A 20,714-nucleotide genomic window follows, 5' to 3' on the forward strand; every position below is an offset into this window, starting at 1 on the left:
TAGTAAAAAACACCTTGTTAATATTCCAAATAGTAATAATATTAACATTTATTTCTAACATCATATTCTTTTCTATACTGGAATAAAAATGGTAAGCACAAAATATGTTGCTCTCATTTTTACAAAATGGGAAATTTACAATACACAAAGTTTCATTCATCAACATTGTATCAGAATTCCTTTGAAAGTTTTTTATACATCCATGCATATCAACTTCGATAAAAATAAGCTGTGATATTATATACAAACTAGGAAGCATGCACAAATATAAAAAGCATATTTAATAAATATTTGTTACTCTAACAGTTAAAACAAATTTAAATCCTGAGTAACAATAAACAGCAGTAAATGCTCATCATAAAAATTGCTGATATTGCCACATTTAAAAGGATTACTACATAATCTACACACATGGAAGTACAATACTCAATCAAGTCAATTGTAAGTCAATGACCAACAATAACAGAAGTGCCCGTGTTCTAACTGCTACAGAATAGAATACATATTCTTAATTTTAGTTAAGTTAAAATGAGCAGTTTGGTAGTGGGAAGAAGGTTTCATGGAGTGTACTTTATAACATTTCTAACAAGTGTAGTCTCCAGGTTATGCCTTTTAGCGCTGGTAAACCAACTTTTCTCGTATTTTTATACATTTAGTTGTAATGTTTGGAAAATCACTCAATAATTGCGATGCAAACTTAAAACAAGCTTTCAAACACGAATTTAATAAAATTATTTAAATAACTTTTAGAGCAGTTTATGGGTGCTACTGATCGTTTTCAATTACACCCTTCTCAGGACCGGATTTCCTCCCCGACTGTACATGAAAAGGCGAGGGAGCGGAGGAAAAAGTGGGTGGGTGGCTATTTAAAAGCATGCGGCCTGCATGGTCAGTTTCACCACTGGAAACAGCATTGGCGAGAGAAAAACTGCTTGTTCCTTTCTGTTCCTTTTTAAGAGTATAAAGATGGTTAAATGGTCTAGCCACAATTTGACCTACTGATCAAACATTGCTTGATTGCTATACCTGAAAATCAAGTGAAGCCATCTTCAATTTCTCTTTCTATTAGAATTCTTAAACTTTAGATCTGTATATCAATTTTCATAAAGCCAGAATGTGCCAATAATTTAAAATTTAGGTTTTACAGCTACCAAATAATAGAATTTCGCAAAATATGAGTTTTAATGATATTTGCATTATTATCTTATAATGGTACATAACCAGGTACCATTATAATATAATACATTAGACGAAACACAAATGGTTTCCTTACACACTTAGTTAAAACCCAAAACATTTGAATCTTCACTTCTCAATTCCCCATGTCAAAAAAAAAATGCAATACTGACATAAAAAGGATTCATAAAATGTGTTCTTTTTGCTGTACAAGTTACAAACGTGTATGAAGACCTGGATATTTCATATTTCTCATAGCAGAAGACTGAAAAGAAGCTTCACCCTTCAAACTGTTCCTGGAGATTATTTGGGAAACAACTCGGAACGTGTGAACGAGTCCTTAGAGTGCAAACTTGGGGACATTTCTGGCAGAACTACAGCCCTAAGGGTTTCAGAAATCTTGTCTGGAAGAGGAGAGTGGTCAGTTGAGTTGGATAAAGGGAAGGATGCTATTGAGATTGGAGTAACAGCATCATGCTCCAGACATCCTTGTACAACTCTTGGGAAGTTTGATGATAGCCTTTTCCAGTTGAGGTGCCAGGCTGACTGTGATAATTCTCTGTGAGTGAAGAAGTTGGTACTACAGCTTTGCAACCAGAAATATACCATTCCATTCAAATATATATTTTGCAAAAGTGGTTTGAAGGCCTCTAAGAATATTGGTGAAAGAGTTTATGGTGAAGTGTTCCCATGCAGCAAGGGAGAAGGAATCTCTATGATGATCATTCCGGTAGAAGGCGCTTTGGAAGTTAATGGAGAGCAGCAAAAGAAGTATGGAGAAATCTTGTCAGAGATAATAATTGCAATAGAGCTGAGTAACCTAAGGCATGGAGCTGAATTCCAAGGAAGTAGTTTTACGGAAGTTATTTGATGCAGCTGTGTGAGGGCCAGATAACCAGATTGAACCTTTGGAATGAATATGATGAAGACAAAGTTCCGAAAATGACTTCCTTACCGAGTTCCAGGATGCGGGATGATCAGCAGTTTGTGTCCCTGGAATTTGGTCATAGTGGCACTGATTTAGAAAGTTTCAAGTTTACAACAACTTAAGAAGCCTTGTCAGTGTTTTGGCAGCTTGCCCATGGAGTTTGAGCACAGGGACTTGCACTGGGGAAACGTGCTGGTTTTCAGAACAGCTGAGAGTTACGCAAAGTACAAATGTTACGTGGATGAGCATGCAGTTCAGAGTAAATGGGTACAAACAGCCATCATAGACTTCACTCTCTCAAGAATGTTTTACAATGGTTGCTACATATTTAACAATCTCGCTCTGGATCCTGACCTCTTTGTAGCAAAAGGAGACTACCAGATCGACATCTACCACCACATGAGAGAGTGCACAAGAAATGAATGGAAGATTTTCCAGCCATACCCTAACATCTTTATACTCTTAACATTTCTGTGCCACGTTTGGCAGAGGAAGTGTTGCTATGTGAAGTGGAATCCAGGTCCACTTTTCAGGAAAAGGGGAATTTTGTGAAAAACACAGAAATTGTTGTAAAATTTGAAGTTCTAGGACTCCTGTTTTTCTTATGCCTGCCTGCATTCATGTTTTATTTCTATTAAACAGGGCATCCCACATAAAACCGGTAGACATGTAATGAACAATACATGTGATGCATACTGGTTTTGATTGATTGAGTTGGTGCTTTAAGTCCACTTTATGCACAGAAAGGCTAATTGGGACTGGACATAGTTTAAAGTGGGACCCGAACCACTGTGTCTCAACTGGGTATCAAACCCAGGACTCTTTGATTACAAGGTGACGCCGCTACCACTGCGCCATCGGAGAGGCTGCATATGGTTTTATGTGGGACACCCTGTATCTACTTCATCTATATAGGGGATGTATAATAAATATGTACAATAAATAAGGATTGTGGTAAACGAGTTTAAATTTTGAGGATATGCCACTGATTTCTAAATATTTGTGCATTTGGGGTAAAAATTAATTATCTCCATCATCGAGAGAGAGCAAGAGAGAGAGAGTTAATTGAATAAAGCTGTTTATAAATTTGTTAAACTTTTATCTAAGCCATAAAACTTGAAAGAGTAACCTACTTCTTGTGATATTAACAAGTTATATACAACAGATGTTATTTAATTTGATTTTAAAATTTTGGGTGCGTCAACACTCACGCTATTTTGCACCTGTCACATTATACGGGGTCCAGCCCCTTACCATAACTAAACTAGCATAATTGCAATGTCGTTATTGACAAGTTTTGTGAAAACTTACTAAAGTATAGTGTTGGATTGCACTTTGAAACATGTGATGTGGTTTACAAGATATCTGTAAATGGAAAGAGTTCAGTGCATTGTTTCTACCCGAACAGCAAAATGAATAGGTTCACAAAGAGGAGGAAACCCTGAATTATATTTTTCATATTCTCATAAATAAGCATGATATGATTGTTAGCGAGGCAGTTTATTTACAAGCAGAAAGTAGTGATGGCTGCTTTGCTGTTTTTGAATACATAAGGAATGAGGAAGTACTTGGAGTAATTAGTGACAAAAATAATTTGGCACATGCAGCTGGATGGATTATCCGATATAGTGATTTGCTGAAGAAGACTTTTAACCTTTAGAGGATGGCTGGTGTCACATGAAACTAGGGATGTGACGAAGCTGAAAATTTACCGATGCCGATGTACTCACCGATAATTTTTGGAACCGATACCGATGCCGATATTTAACCGATTCCGATACATAAGATTATTAAACAGAAATGGGATGTTATTTTCTGCATGACAAAAATAAATTTGCTATGTACATTTCTATTGCATATCATATGTATATACATATATGTTCTCAAGAGATGCGAATGTACATTTGCATCTACAAAATGTTATGTGAACCTTTAAGAACATGGATTCTCAAGAGATTTAACATTAGTACACAAGCAGTTCTTTGAAATGCAAAATTAATTCCTGTTCTGCCAGATTCAACTTCAGTAACACGAGATTTGGAAGCACTTCAGGAAGTAACCTACTTCTTCTCTTATCGCAAATCTGTTCAGCAACACTGAACACTCAATCACTGAATACTGATGCAGCAGGTATGCTCAAGTATTTTCTCAGGACTTGCTTCAGGTTTGACTATTCATTTTTGAATTTCCAATACAACAGCAGATCCTGGTTCAGCAATGTACTTTTTTATTTCCGATTTATAGTTAGGTTGATCCTCTGAATGAGTTTGCAATAATTTTATTACAAAAACTCTACAATAATGATGGATCATAACCTAATTTTCAATAAATCTTACAAAACTAGAATATAAAACTTATTAGAAGGTTAAACTCTAGTATAATCTGTACCGGTTTAAATATCGGATTTTTGCCGATTCCGATACCGATGCCGATGTGTCAATTTCGGCCGATTTTCATACATCTGTAATCGGCTTCGGCACATCCCTACATGAAACCATCACCACGTAGCAGAAATTAACATGCTATTTCTTGAAAACTACATATGATAATTGAGTTGTCTTTTTTTTTCAATTATATACATATGATGGTATGGCATACTGGAATGACAAAACAATATAGTTTTTGTTACTTTTTCTAACAAATGTATTTTGAATTTTTGTGCAAAATTATTGGGATGTAAAATGTATAAATTTCAGCTCTATTAAGTCTACTGTAATTCTGGGAAAAAAAATTACATCTCTCTACATCAATTAGTTCTCTTGCTATGATTATTTTTGTACATTGCAACAAATCATAAAAGTGCACACGTGAAAAGTTCTCGCCCGGTAAAGGTTAAAAATTTACAAAAGTGACAGAAGAATAAAAATGCTTTGCAAGGGTGAGTTTTGTACACTTAAAAAAGAACATCACATTTGTGTAAAACAAAACAAATAGCAGTATAGCGCACAAACATGACTTCCTCAATACTATTTCTTTAATTCTACTACTATAGACAAACACAAAGAACTCGTAAGTTCCACTTTATATAGAAAAACAGCCGTGCACGCACACGCGCACACACTCACACACACACATGTATATTGTCTTGTAGATATTTGTTACAACTGAGCTGCATGTTACAACAAATTACATTAAGGCACAGTTGCAACACCCAATACAAAAATATAGTGAAAGGTCAAATCTTAAAAACAAATTTTATCAACATTTTCTACAAGAAGATTCAGCTAGAGTCTCAATTTTATAAAACATATGACATGCTAAAAATTAAATTACAATACATTTTTGGAAGTATCACAGCACATATTATATTGCATATTTACGGCCACATTACGAAGCCACCTTCTCGGATATTACGAGTTCCTCCAAGCCCATCCGTCCTCCATGCCTCCATATTCTGTACCTGGCTAGATCCTTTCGGGTGACCATGCCTACAACCTGTCATGGAATATATACTGTTGTAGTTAGAATACCAACACAACAAATAAATACAAAGGGTTAGGATATCCGGATCTGTGCTTTCTAATTTTGAAACTTTTGGTAAGGATGAGGAGGGCAATGAAATGAAAGGAAATATTCAGGGGCTTGGGTAAGGGAACCATTTCAACATTTGGCTGGAGTAGCAGGGGAGGGTTTCAACCTGCACATCATCTTAAATTTTTGTCTGAAAGTATACTTGTTTTGTGCCAATAATTTTGTGCAAAATATGTTACCATTAAATAAAATGTCATCACGGATAGAAGTACAATATAAATACACACACACACACACACAGAAGCAGCAGCAGCAAGAGAAATTAAAACCATAATTTTATGAAGTTTAAAGACTGGTGAAAACAATATTTAAAGGCAATAGTACATGTAAGAATGTAAATCAATCAATCATTGTGACAGCAAAAATTCTTGACCATACAGTTTGACTTCTAGACCTACATGTTGATTACCTTTTTTTGACTAGTAGACACCCTGAATAAATTATTCATATTCTAACACAGTGAATCCTTGATTTTACGGTTTTCAAAGCAAAATTCTTTCCAGGGGATGCAAGCATGTTAAATAAAACCTGCCTCAAACTTACACCTTATATCAGTCTTCCTTGCAACTCCCTTAATGCAAATTACTGAGATGGAGATTATGTGTGCAATATATAATTAGGCTGTCATTTTCCAGAGGTGAAGGGCAAGCCTCCCTCCCTCCTTTCTGGATGCTTGTGCATATATGTTAATAACATATGGTTTTCGGAACACTTACCATACTTTAGTTTTCAGAATTTTTGGATCAACCTAGATAGATGCCTTCTTCAGTGATAGCCTTCTAAACATGACATTGTTTCAGACAAGAGCAAAGAAAATGACATGCAGATCAAAATCCATGATGTTATCAATGGTGGGTGGACAGTCATTTCCTGCTTTCCAAAACTTCTGCAGTTCTTGGAAGCAGTAAATGGCTGGCAAAGTTTCTAGGATGCAGGAAATGGTTGGAAGGGGTTCTGGGATGCAGGTAATGGTTGGAAGGGGTTCTAGGTGGTATGCAGGAAATGGTTGGAAGGGGTTCTAGGATGCAGGAAATGGTTGGAAGGGGTTCTAGGATGCAGGAAATGGTTGGAAAGGGTTATAGGATGCAGGTAATGGCCAAACACTCTCCATCAGTGATGACATTAATTTTTTAATCTAGATTTAGTTTCCTTACGAGCTCCAATGCAATCAAAATGGTTAGTGATGTAGTCTTTGATGTAAGTGGTTGTTGATCTGATACCTGATTGTAGGTCCAAAATTTTACTCTTGATGCAGCATCATGAGAACAATGGGATACTACTTGGGGCAAAAATGCATCAACGGAACTCTTTAAGCTGAGCAAATGTTAATTGATGAAAATCCATTTTGTCCTTGGCCCTCAAAGGCTGTTGGTTGTACCACTAAATTTACTTTTGGTTAGTATTTTCCTTACTTTGAAACCTAGCATGCCTCTCTAAAAGTTACTTTTTATTTGTATAGAGTATGATCATGCATTTTAATTTTTAGGACATCTAGTAGGCGAGGGCAGGATTGTATGTATGGTAGTTCAAAGTCTCTAAAAATTTCTGCTGGCACACTGTACAACTATCCTTCCTAATGACTTACCTCATTTTTATCATTGAGCACAACAAGATGTCGGAGCCCGAGACCCCTGAAGAGACGGAACATTCGAGGTAGGGAGGCTGACTGGAAGTGAAAAATAGGGCACTCATCAAAAGAAAGAGTAAACCAGAATAACAAATAGAAGTGGCATAGTTGCAATAAGAGGGTGTCTACCAAAATAACAAATTCACAATTCTTGACTTTTTCATGTCTTTTCCTTGACCTTTTTCCATTTATTTTCTTAACCTTTATTTAATCATTGGCGTATTCTCCCATGTTATCTGGTTTACTGAAATACACCAACTTTTTTCATGTACATAGAAAATGCTGCAAAATTTGAAGTTGTTGGACATCTGTTTTTGTTTCACCTGCATGCCTGCCTTGGTGTTATATTTCCATTATGACTAATTAATATATGAAAGGCTCAGGTGTAAAACATGGTAAGTGGTATTTTGGTCATTTCTGAGTTCATTAAGAAAAAAGGTTATTAGAAGCTATACTGTAAATAAATTGTTTTCGTGTTGTGTTTACCAATTTCAGAAGGCTTTACAGGGTCCATTGCAAATTGTATGACATGGCAATTTCACTCGAAAATTGAAGGCACATTTTACTTTGTAACTCAAAAATGACCAAAATGTCACTTACCATGTTTTACACCCGAGCCCTTCATATAATAAATATATGCAACAAATAAGAAATGTTGTGGTAAACCAGGTCAAATTTTGAGAATAAGCCATTTAATCTACCCCTACTTAGGTAAAGTTAGAAATTAGCAATTAAGAAAATAAATATTATTTATTTAATGAAAAATCCCTACCAAAAGGCTGATTAAGATGAAAACTAAAGCTATACTTTAACAAGAGAATTAGATTTCCTTTATCTATTAATGCAGACTTCATCCTGGATGGGGAATCGCCACTTTATTTAATATTTTTACAAACACGTACCAGGTGTGCCGGTTAATAATTCTTAATTGATCCGAAAGAAAACAAGTGTATCTGGGGAGAAAGGTAACAAATGCTTTATTCAAAGTATGCACCATCGCTAGCTATACATTGTGCCCATCTGTCCATCAAATTGTGGATGCCCTTCCAGAAAAATCGTTCACATTTTGAGGTGATCCAGTCAGCAAGCCATTGTTCGACATCTTCATAATTGTTGAAGTGTTGCTGGAAAAGTGAGTGAGACATCGATGAAAACAAGTGGTAGTCCGAAGGGGCTAAGTCTGGTGAGTATGGCGAGTGGGGCAAGAATTCCCAGCCAAGTGCAGAAATGGTGTCTCTGATGCCTTTCGCTGTGTGTGATGAGGCATTGTCGTGCTGCAAAATCACTTTTCCGTGTCTTGTCGCCCAATCTGGGTGCTTTTCAATCAATGCATGGTTCAAATTGACGAGTTGTTGATGGTAGCAAAAGGCATTCACTGTTTCACCTGGTTTCAGAAGCTCATGATACACCACACCCTTCTGATCCCATCAAATGCACAGCATTGTCTTCCTTCTGAAGCGGTTCGGTTTTGGGTTGATGTTGAAGGTTGTCCTGGGTCAACCAATGACTTTTTGCATTTTGGGTTCTCGAAGTAGATCCATTTTTCATACCCAGTCACTATCCGATGCAAGCAAGTCTTTCTTTCATGCCGAGAAAGCAACACTTCACACACAGTTTTTCGCTTTTCCATTTGTCTGTCGTTCAGATGATGTGGGACCCATTTTCCTGCCTTCTGGATCTTTCCCATGGCATGAAGACGATCAGATATGGTTTGGCGACCAACATTTAACTTCTCTGCCAGTTGTTGTTGCATTTGCATATCGTCTTCGTCCAACAGTGCTTGCAATTCGGCATCTTCGAATTCTTTTGGCTAGCCCGGGCAATCTTTGTCTTTCAAGTCGAAATCACCACTTTCGAATCTTCGAAACCAACACACACATGCATCTTGCGTTAGGACATTGTCACCGTACGTTTCCACACGGATACGATGGCTTTCACTCGCGTTTTTCTTTTGATTGAACAATAAAAGCAGGACGTGCCACACATGCTCCTTATTTGGTTTGAAGGTAAAAATGTTTCCCACCCAAACCCAATATCATGATCACTCGCACTCGGTTGCACATCCACAGCATTTTGATAGGTACTGTCCTGGCAACACACTGACGTAACAGTTGAGACTGTGCACCAACTCTTGCTTCCAGCACTATCCAGCGACGAAATTAAGAATTATTAACCGGCAAACCTGGTACAAGAATGTACTTCTTAAGAAAACAAAGATGAACAGCTCATATCGACAACTCAATACAATTTTAATTTCCAAATATTCATAAACAACTGTTAGGGAAAGGTTGCATACGATAGGATGGGTGTGAACCTGAAAAATAATGAAGGTGCACTTTGCGCCATGCCATGAGGTATATACAAGGGGAATGTTGGGGTAGCAGCCCCACACATTATTTGATCAGCCAGTTTGAAGTAGGGATGGCCAAATCTGGATTTTTTAAAATTCGTAATCTGCATAGTAAAAATGGAGAATCTGGATTTCGGAGGGAATCCAGATTTTGAATTCAATCCATCCTGGCTCATGCTTATTTTAAATGTTCCATAGCACATAACGAAGTCTACTGAATATGTTTGCAGCTAATCCCAAACTGAGAAAGAGGAGCAGTTGGCTAACTGATAAGCAATGGGATCAGTGCTGTTGCAGTAGTATTGTACAACAGTTCTTTGTTTCGGACAAACATGCCCACATTGCTCAAGGGCTCCTTATATGTCGCAGCAGTTGCACAAGAGCGATAATTTGGTAGATTGGAGAAGTTCGCGCTTCAGTTCAATGCGCAAGCACTCCCTGAATCCAAAAGAATATCATCATTTGCATCTGCTTTCTGAGATTAGATGCCTCGGAGCTCAAACAATGAAATCGTATGAAACACAAAATGTCGTATGTATTTCTTTCTGCTTTCGACCAAACTTTTCTTGCTATCATGAATGGGTGGCGCCAGGAGGAAGGTGCGAAGGGATTTGTATGTATAACTTATTAAAACTTTGTCATCACATTGAAGTAACACCGCTGTTATTGTAGACAACAAACATTGATCCTAATCTGAAAGAGAACCTCATTTACTTTCCTCTATTGGGGGTGAGTCTCTACAATGATTAGTGGCTGTTGTCTTTCTTCCACCATTATTCATTTGTTAAAAAGTTATTTTTCTTTTATAAAACACAGTATATAGCCATTGGCCTGCATAAACAAGCTTTGTTCATTTAAAATTACAAATCATGCGCTTGTAGTGGCCAAAACAAACAAAACAGAAACAAGTCACTAGTAGTCTTCAGTTTCATTGTCATATTTTCATAAAAGCCTATTAAATGTTCATTGGTATTTGATGTAAGCTGTTTCATGTTTTCTTTATTCATTCCACATACCCTCAGCACACCTACATGATTAATACTGGCACCCCCAATGCTCTTGTATCATACGTGCAAAAAAATATTCAGATTACATCTGATTGTTGCGGAACTGATCTCATGTACTAACTTTTTGTTAATCTGTACCAATTATTGATGGCCAAAAAAGAAAACATAACATAATGCAAGTGTTTCATAATAGAAGAGAGATATACTGTATTACTAAATGTAATCGGCTTCTTTCATGGGTGGCACCAGAAAATTTTGACCGGGTGGGCAGGAGCCAAATACTGACAAATTAGGGTTGGCATATATAAAGTTGAGTTTCACTCACAGATATTCCCTCATCCTCTCCCAAACCCCTTTGTATATCTTTCACCTTTTCTCTTTGCTGTTGTATGTCTTATTTTCCCCTTCCACCATTTTTCTCTGCTTGTATTAGCCCCCCCCCCCCCTTATCTGTTTTCAAACACACATGTGCATGCATGGGTAATCCGTTCACGAAATCTTCTGATTAAAATTCTCTCTATACACTGTCATCACCTACTGTAAAGCCTCTTGGCAATCATTTCTATCTTTCCTGTGTGAACCTTGATATGGTCTCCCTATTTCTCTCATTTATGTCCCTTCCCTGATGCCCTTCAATTGCTCAGTATGTACTTCGCTTTGTACAGGGGGTATTTTATCTTATCCCTTTAAATTACGAAGAAATTTATCATAGCCCATACTTTATTAGTTGAACGACATATTACATTAATTGATTTGATTTATTTGTTGTATTTAATCTTGCTTTTCTTCCACTTTTGGCTAATCGTGAAGATGAGGATGCATTGTGATAAGATGAAGCAGACGATGGGACAATCACAAACACACATGGGCAGATCACAAAACCACAAAAAAGCCCCACTTAGAATTGTACTGGCTCCGAGTCCAGATGCCATAGTCTCGTTAGTCTGCTAAATGCAGTCCAGGGTGTACTACGTGGAAGACAGTCTGACATTGGGTTGGTAGAAGAGAGTATATTGTTAAATTCACGAGACAATTATTGAAAATATGGATTGAAATCTGTTCTCCCTCCAAAATTCGCTTTCCCTCTGAAATCCGTTATCCTTTCAAAACTGTCTTGCCTCCGTAATCCTTCTCGCTCCGTAATCTGAATTTCCTACAAAATCTGGATAGTAATTTTTCTGAATCCGGATTTCAAATTTTCCTGAATCCAGATTCTGGATATTTTTGGCCATCCCTAGTTTGGAGGTTGTCTCTGGTTGTCTTTACTCCCCAGGGTTGCCCCTAGGTACTTATTTATTTGAGTCTGGGTGAGCCCCAGAGCTGTTTTATGCAGGGACAAGGCCAAACAAATTCTAACCTTGGATCACCCACTCAGGAAATCGAACCCAGGTCTCCCACATGGCAGTCAGATGCCCTAATGACTAGACCACCACGGCTCCTTGAAAAATAATAAAGCAAAGTGGCTATCACTCAAGTCCACTTCTCAAATTATCATCATAAATTCGGACCTATATGTGCCACAGTCGTCATTGTGATAGTGGTGCGCGAGGGGTGACCCTTTCCAGGACATGTTGTATCTACATGTTTGTGATTGTCCATTCATACATCACATCTTACCACCATTCATCCTCATCTTCGCGATCAGCCCAAAGGACAGAAAAATAAAGTAAAATAAAATAAATCAATCACTGTGACAGCAAAAATTCTTGACCCAAAAGTATGATTTCTTGACATCTCGACTGGTAGACACCCTGAATAAATTATTAATATTCTAATACAATGGAACCCTGATTTTCTGTTTTTCAAGGCACCAATGAACAAAAGCGTAAAAAACACAAAAACTTAAAATATGGAAAACTCTTAAGACATTTTGTTTTATTTGGACCATGAAGATCGACTGTATAATGCAGGAAAATACAGGTTTATGACAATTCTGAACAATCAAGTATTGCAAACAGTATCAGTTACTAAAGCTTGACAATGACTACAAATTCTTCCTTGCATTTCTTTCATCCTTTTCTAAATATTTAAATATATAGTAACAATCTATAAATATATATTCATGGCACTTTCACTATATTTGTCTCTAACTATGCTAATACAAATATTGAACATGCATTATTACTGGTAAACTTACATGTTGTACAGTATAAGGCGATGGGTTCATAAATGGCCTCAAGTCAATGGTATATGAGCGTTCCTGAGGTGAAACATGAACTTGCTGGAAAAAGAAAACAATAAAGATTAAACATTAATTAATGACAAGTAGAAAAACAACATTGGACAGAGTTAATGTCACAGTGAAGGTGGAACCCCAGTCAGGATTTTTATGTGAAACTGACAGTATTAACTCAAATTCATTTATCTTTCATCAAGGTGGCCACTCTAGAACCATGATAAAATTCAAGTATAATTCCTGATTTTCAAGGTGAACTTTCTAAAAATTCAAGGGTACAATCAGATGTTTTCTCTATTTCAACCATACTTATTATGGCCTCTCACCACCCACACAGATGCACACACAAATATATTAACACTATAAAGGATCTGTGTAATTCCAATGTATCCAAAAATTTTAATTCAATTAAATCGAACAGTGTGTATATATAATAGTTTTTCTTGTATGTACGCATTGCATTGTAGAATTATTTTCCTGTAGTTTACGGTTATTTATACTTTGTGAAAACAATGATGAATTTGAATTACCTGATGATATTTGGGATTCATAATTAAATAATAATAATAATAATAATAATAATCTGAAATAAAAATAAAACAGACTGCTTCTTTTCACAGTTAAGTTGCTATATTACAACAATGTAACATTGACAATATCCATTATATAACGGATTCTTTTTGTTTAAAAAATTAGTAACCATTGTTATAACTGTATCTTTAGTCAAAATGAAAATAAATGTCTGATGAAAGGAGTGTGTGTTCTCCTGAAACGTCACAAAGAAAAAACTGTTTTCTTATGCTTGTAATAACCGTAAACTACAGGAAAATAAGTGTGTGTGTGTGTGTGTGTGTGTGTGTGTATACATATATATTAAATATTTAATTTAAGGGGGGAGAGGGACAATTTCCCTGGGTCCTTCTCTCTTCGGCAGTTGCCGATCACTGTTGCCAGCTTCGCTCTTTTGGAGCCAGATCTGGCTCTTTTGTGCACTCATTTGGCTGTGAACTATGGCACCTGCCCCTGCCCCACTATGATGCCATCACTGGCTCCGGCTTACATAGACAACTTCTGTGATAAGTATATATTTTATAAGTATATACGTGACGTGATATTGTTATATTGGCTGTGTCGCCCACCCCCCCTCTTACATCCCCAGCTACTTTTCTTTATAATGCCTTGGCTGACGTGAAGAGTACATATAATATTGTTATCCGGAAATACTTTATTTTCGATTTCATACGACCATCGGTGGATTATTGAGATGGGTGATGCCGCCGGATCTAGACAGTGAAAACTAAGAATAAATTGCCATCACTTTAAAGCTAACGGTAACAACAGCGCCACCTCACCAACACCCCCACTCTGACACCTAAAATTACCCCAGGAGACACTTTATCCAGTTTCGTAACTCTATAGCTACTTGAAAGTTTTTACTCTGTTTACGGTTAAATTTAGCTCTTTTATGTGCATCAGGTTTGGCAACACTGCCAGGATGGACGTAGGAGGAAAGGAGAAATACATTGCTCTTATGGAAGTATTATTTTATTTGTTCTCTTGGGAATATCAAACTTCCGATGGTATAGAAAAATATATCAACAGAATAGGACAGACTGAAGTAGTAATTGGTAGGCAGAAATGTCGAAACTTCCATTTTATTCGCCGTAACTTTAAGTTAAAGTTGATTCCCCATAAGGAATACATGGGTTTTTGAAAATCCTTATTTATCATATTTTTCAAACATCGTATCTAGCTTCATAATCAACTTCAAAAAACACTTTCACTTGCAACATGTAGGGAAATTCATACTCTATTGAACACCAGCTTTTTTCCTCAGTAGCATTGCCCATTTGGACAATATTGAAATAAATGCACAACTAGTGCGAAATTGTCCCTCATCCCCTAAAGGCATGGAGTTTACATTTGAAATTTCGCATACTCAGACTTGAAATACATCTACAAACACAAGTCGCAAATGTTACGGGATATACTAATCTACTAAAAATTGATAATTGTACACGAATTTCGAACTCAAATTTACCTAATCTACTTCAAGATAATTTATCTTGCAATAATCTTTCACCTGTCAGATAGATTGTTCTGCAAAAGACACTACCAAAGTAAACGGATTGAGAGAATTCTGCTTTATTTTCCACGCAGCTTTCTTTTCCTTCCTTGATAAAAATAAAAGTTAAACTTTGAAAAACTTGCCTTAAAGCATTTATAAATATGAATAAATTCAATGAAATTTGCATTAATAAAAGTTGCAATTTTTTACGTCTACGGAGAAAAATAGATGCATAATTCCCAGAGCCAATAATTCATGCAGAATTCCCGGTGAGTACCATGTTTAATACTTTGTATACCCTGAATTTGTTGCTTGCATGTACATAATTGTCCAGTACAGTGCATATTTATTATGCATTTCTCCTTAAAGTTTTACCAGAGGAAGAAACACAGTGCAGGGTATAGATCAGGGATGGATCAATATGAAGTATATACAGGTACTGACATAAAAGTAACCTATTCTAATAGCCAAATATTCTATCAATCCAACATTAAATGGCAAATATTCCATTAATGGATCAATCATGTTCTTGATTAATGTGTAACTAGGACTCTACAAGGAAAAAAAATGTTTTTGAAAAAAGAAACTACACAAATTTGACAATTAAAAAAAAACAGTTACAAAATTAGACCTTTATTTTTGTAAAAACAATGAGAAAGAAAATGAGTTGTGTACTCAAATATGTGCTATTTATAGAAATATTGAACAGATAAAGTTATCGTCAATTCTACTAATATGCTTTCTTTGTGGGTTCCACATCAAATTTTAGAGATTACATATTTCTAATGCTATCCATGATACTAAATCTACTAAGTTTTGATTATGGGAACATACCTATATGAGTTGTTTTTTTTTATCAAGAATTGCAACCGTGACACACAGATAGAATTTAAAATTAGATACATATGAATTTATTGAAAAGTAAATTCCTAAACACAACTGTAACACTAATATAGATTCGAGAAGGAAGACATTTTCTGATGTGAAAGATTGTTTTATTCAGTAGATCTTGGAATATCTATAATTTTGTTACGATTAAAGGAATTTAAGTAAATAACAGAAAATATAAGGTCTCTGTCATGTTCAAACTCCTGCATGTAGATGGCAGTGAAGTGGTAGTTTTGTCAATACCAGTGCATTTTTTCCTTTTGTGACTAGTAAGGAAGACTTTGTTGTGAAACAACAAATATCTGAAATATTATGTGAAAAGGTGAGAACATTTCGTACCTTCAGAATGTTGATTTGTTGATTTAAGTCCACTTTATGCACAGTAAGACTGGACCTACAGTTTAAAGTGGGATCCAAACCACTTGTGCCTCCACCGGGTATCGAACCCGGGACCCCTTGATTACAAGGAGAAGATGCTACCACTGCGCCATCGGGGAGGCCCTACCTTCAGAATGTAGTGGTTATGTTTATGGTTTTTGAAGTGGCGTATCGTCGCAATGTAGTCCGTGGTGTAGCTTTTAGCAACCACTGTTGCCGTTTTTCCTTGATCAGTGTGAGTGCTTGATTGGATAGAGACATTTAACCACTTGAACAAGGAATATGGTTTGGTCCAGTGACTATGATACTTGCCCACCACACAAAGGGTCCCCAGTTCGAATCTCCACTACAACACATTTTTAAACGATAAAATGCAAACAAATGTAAGTCTGTGAAATATTAATTGCAAATTTGATGACAACTGATTTTATTTTTTATTCAAATTGCAAATAATGTTGAAACTGCTGAATACCAAATTACATCAAAAAAGTTGAATCCATGAAATGAGACGTCAATAAAATAAATGCTAAGTGTAGTCTATTATTTAAATCTAGTGTTATGCATGGAATTGGTATCACTAGATTACACCCTGTAACACGATTTTTGTTCCTGTGTAGTGAGTGTTATTTTCTAAAGGTTTCTGACCGGAAACCATAGAAAATGCCTATTATTCCCCTCAAACTTTGTTTTTGTGACCAGGACACAAATTTAATTTCACCTGTTTTCAATGAGAAAATATACGAATTCGTGTTTTGCATTTACATAAAAAAAGACAAACACATATACATCAAAAGTGACATATATTTGCACTCTAGTTGTGATCAAAATTATTGCAAAAGATTTTAAAATGAGTAGTTTTCCGGGATTTACGATTATGCTGTACATTACTTTCACGAATCAGCCCCCAAATATAGTCTCCCATCATGTTCTCGTTATACTGGCCTTGGTAGCGACGTTGGAAGTCCAATATATCTTGATGGAAACGCTCGCCTTGCTCCTCCGAGTACCCTTCCATGCTATCCTTAAATGTATGAAGGTGAGCATTGAGGACATGCATTTTCAGGGACATCCTGCAGCCCATTTTGCCGTAGTTCTTCACCAGAGTCTCAACCACTTCCACATAGCTCTCGGACTTATGATTGCCCAAAAAGCCCTTAACCACTAAGACAAAGCTGTTCCAAGCTGCTTTTTCATTCTCACTGAGCTACTTGGGAAATTCTTCGCACGCCAAAAGCTTCTTTATCTGTGGGCCGACGAAGACACCGGCTTTGATCTTTGCATCAGACAGCTTAGGAAAGAATTCTTGAAGGTACTTGAAGGCTGCTGACTCCATATCTAAAGCTTTGACAAATTGTTTGATCAGGCCCAATTTAATATGGAGTGGAGACATTAGCACCTTGTGGGAATCTACCAGTGGCTCCCACTTGACGTTGTTTTTTTCCCACAGAGAACTCTGTCCTCTGTAGCCAGTACCTCGTCTTGTAGTGCGCTTTGGTGTCTCTGCTGTCCCATAGGCAAAGATAACAAGGACACTTGGTAAAACTGCCTTGGAGACCCATTAGAAATCCTATGATTTTGAAGTCTCCGATGACTTCCCACCCATACTCATCAAATTTCAAGGTATCTAGCAATCGCTTTATGCTGTTGTAATCCTCTTTGAGGTGGACTGAGTGAGCTAGTGGAAGAGACCGGTATGTATTTCCATTATGAAGAAGCACGGCTTTAAGACTTCTGGACGAACTGTCAATAAAGAGGCACCACTCATTTGGACTGAAGTCAATTCCAATTGCTTCAAACAGATCGGTGACATTGTGGCAGAAGCAGAGTCCATCTTAACTTATGATAAAGCTGGAAAAACTTTGATGACGCTTCCTCTGATCTGTTATTTGCACACTTTCATCTAATAAATTCCACTGCTTAAGCCTGGACGTCAAGAGTTCTGCATTGGACTTGGTGAGACCAAGATCTCTTATTAAGTCATTAAGATCTTTTTGATTGGGGTAGTACGGGTTTCTCTCCTCGGCTCGAAAATTGTAATTATCAAGATCAAAGATCAATATCTTCCTCGCTCTCTGACTTACTACTTTCGTCTGAAGAGGGCAGCTTTTTCTCCGGAGGAGTGGGCATGGGAAACTCAGGGCAATGTGGCACAGGGGCGATGGACGAAGGTCTGCCATATACTTGCAGCCTCTTGATGCCATTGTAAACGTGTATCTAATTAGGCAGCTAGGACGACTATGAACCGCTTCAAACTGCACGATTTGCACTGTTCTTGCTGGCAGAATGCCAAGACCTGTCCATTTCAGTTATAGAGGAGACCAGTATATTACTACAGCGCGCAATATGACACGTTATTTATCTTCTTTATTCGTAATGAGAAAAAACGTGTACTGGAAAAGGGTAAATCTCAAAACATCATTGTCCTGGCTACAAAAACAAAGTTTGTGAGGAATAATAGCCATTTTCTATACTTTTGGAACACAAGGAATTAGGAAATAACAATTATTACCCAGGAACAGAAAAAAAATATTTTTTTGTTACATTGTGTTATTTGCTTATATTAGGCTATAGCTATGCTATTAAATCTTGACTCTAAATCTATACACAGGCACAAACGTTAATGTTGGAATTGTTAGCAACCTCGTGGCAAGCTCTCATTTCATAAAGTGGTGTCTCTTGCAGTTTGTCATTTATATTCTTTCTATTAAAATGATACATGATTTTTGTTGTTTTACACCTTGAAAAATTGTGTAATTCTAGGCGTTGTGTAATGCCTAGTGAGAGAATGCATTACAACATTTATCAGTCCCTAACTACACACAAACATTCCATAAAAATTGAAAGAACATACCACCCCTGCCTCTTTAATAATATATTTTTTTACAGATATCAAAGTGGGCCAGTGCCGTGCGGTGCTAAATCAGGCAGGGGAACAGGTGACCTGCACTTGCACCCTTCCCTCCCATACCTGTCGTAATATAATACAGTACACCAAGTAAAATTCAACCCTTGTTGAAATGAATGAAATAAACATACGATACATATGTTACAAATTGTCAGAACTGACATACATGAAACACGTTAAAATTATGACAATACCAATGTTAAAGCAAATATGATATAATGTAAAGAAAACATTAAAAAAAAATTGGTGATGCGCAACAAAGAAACAATTAATAAAAGCAATTTATGAGTGATCAGAGAAAAAAAGTTTTGTCAAAACCTTTTTCATCTCTCTGTACATTAAGTTGACATTTTTTTCCTTTTGGAGAGTTGAGCATTCTTGTAATTGAAACGTCCTCAATGCAATAATGGCAATCAGATGGCCTAGTTTTTTCATGATGCACGCTAGATTTGTAGAGATTGTGACAAAACCCGAACTGTTCCAAACTCCCTTCTCGGGAACAAACAAGGACAACAATAATTTGCCACTGGAAGAGTATCCAGTTAATCATTTTATAGAGTTGTAGTAACTTGATTGAAAATGCCTTGTGTACGATTTCGTTTTAGTTTTTTATTCGGTTAAGATAGGTGTTGGTTTACTGTCTTTTCTGTAAAGTTCAATGAACTAAAGGCTTTCATCTTCAGCCAGTCGATCATACAACATGCGCAACCCTACGCTCGCAACATTCACTTTCTTGTCCTGCCACTGCGTGCATCTTGGGCATAGGTCTTGGGGCTGGTGGAACAGATGGATGCGAGCTCTTCCCTCGGAAGCTATTTCGCAACGTTTAGCCAAGGTGATTTAGCAGACACTTAGACTGTAGAAGATTTTTCCAGTACGTTATGACTGGCAGATGCAATTTTGCAATGAGATTAGAGAACTATACACTTACTACACTCAAAACCATCACTACGATGCAATTAAACTTTAGCACATACAAAAACTCAAAGGAAAAAAAATTCGCTATGTCTCTCATAGGGAACAACTAGCGAGTTCAGCTTCCATGGTGGGAGGTGGTACCATGAGGATCGTTTACCTTCGCGCGTGGTCGGAAATACTCGGCGTCAGTCACACAGCAGAGGGTGGGACGACAAGTGTAGGTGAAGTAAACAAACGTCCAGTCACGGTGAAAGTTTTTCTTCGGCATGTTGATTTCGGAAGAAAGAAGTGTTATTATAGATAATTTAAATAGCTAAAAAGAGCGATAAGTAGAAGGGAACAGCCTGTTCCATGGAGGGACCGCCACTGAAGTGGGCAATAAAATTCTGTGAAAATATGACTTTATAGTTAAGTCGGTATGATAAGTTGCCAACATGCTAAATGGTCCGGGTTCACTTCTCGTCAAAGGTAGATTTTTTTTTACAGTGCAGTGCCAACTAGTGTATGCCTAGAATGGAATTACTTACACATTTCGAAACTACTACTATTTTTAATAAAAATGTAATAGTATTGAGAGTAACTACTTGATATTAAATCTATTACAAAATGTGGAAAGGCATGTGGAGGAGCCATAAATGGAAAAAAAGACATAGAGAGTCGATACGAGCATATTGTTGTGTATGGAATTGATTCCACTATAGTTCTTGCTTTGTGTGGAAACCTAAATCTGAAAATCCTTAACAACCACATCTTATAATTTTG

General features: G+C 36.8%; 2 protein-coding genes across 2 annotated transcripts in view; one reads left to right on the forward strand and one right to left on the reverse strand.

Annotated features, from left to right (window-relative positions):
* Positions 1-20,714, reverse strand: part of ClC-b (chloride channel protein 7) — a 70,549-nt gene continuing 49,835 nt past the window's right edge. Inside the window, exons 14-16 of the mRNA XM_083125407.1 lie at positions 12,757-12,840; positions 7,221-7,301; positions 1-5,539 (exon numbers count right to left, since the gene is read on the reverse strand). Of these exons, the coding sequence (XP_082981533.1) occupies positions 5,432-5,539; positions 7,221-7,301; positions 12,757-12,840 (273 nt within the window). The 3' untranslated portion in view covers positions 1-5,431. The remainder of the gene's footprint in view (positions 5,540-7,220; positions 7,302-12,756; positions 12,841-20,714) is intronic.
* On the forward strand, positions 1,895-2,656 carry LOC145990502 (serine/threonine-protein kinase haspin homolog). Its single transcript, XM_083126198.1, has 2 exons — positions 1,895-2,001; positions 2,251-2,656. Exons 1-2 carry the CDS (start codon positions 1,895-1,897, stop codon positions 2,654-2,656), a joined length of 513 nt encoding a protein of 170 aa, XP_082982324.1.

Source organism: Lepisma saccharinum, chromosome 7, assembly GCF_977018435.1.
Source record: "Lepisma saccharinum chromosome 7, izLepSacc3.1, whole genome shotgun sequence".
NCBI lineage: Eukaryota > Metazoa > Arthropoda > Insecta > Zygentoma > Lepismatidae > Lepisma > Lepisma saccharinum.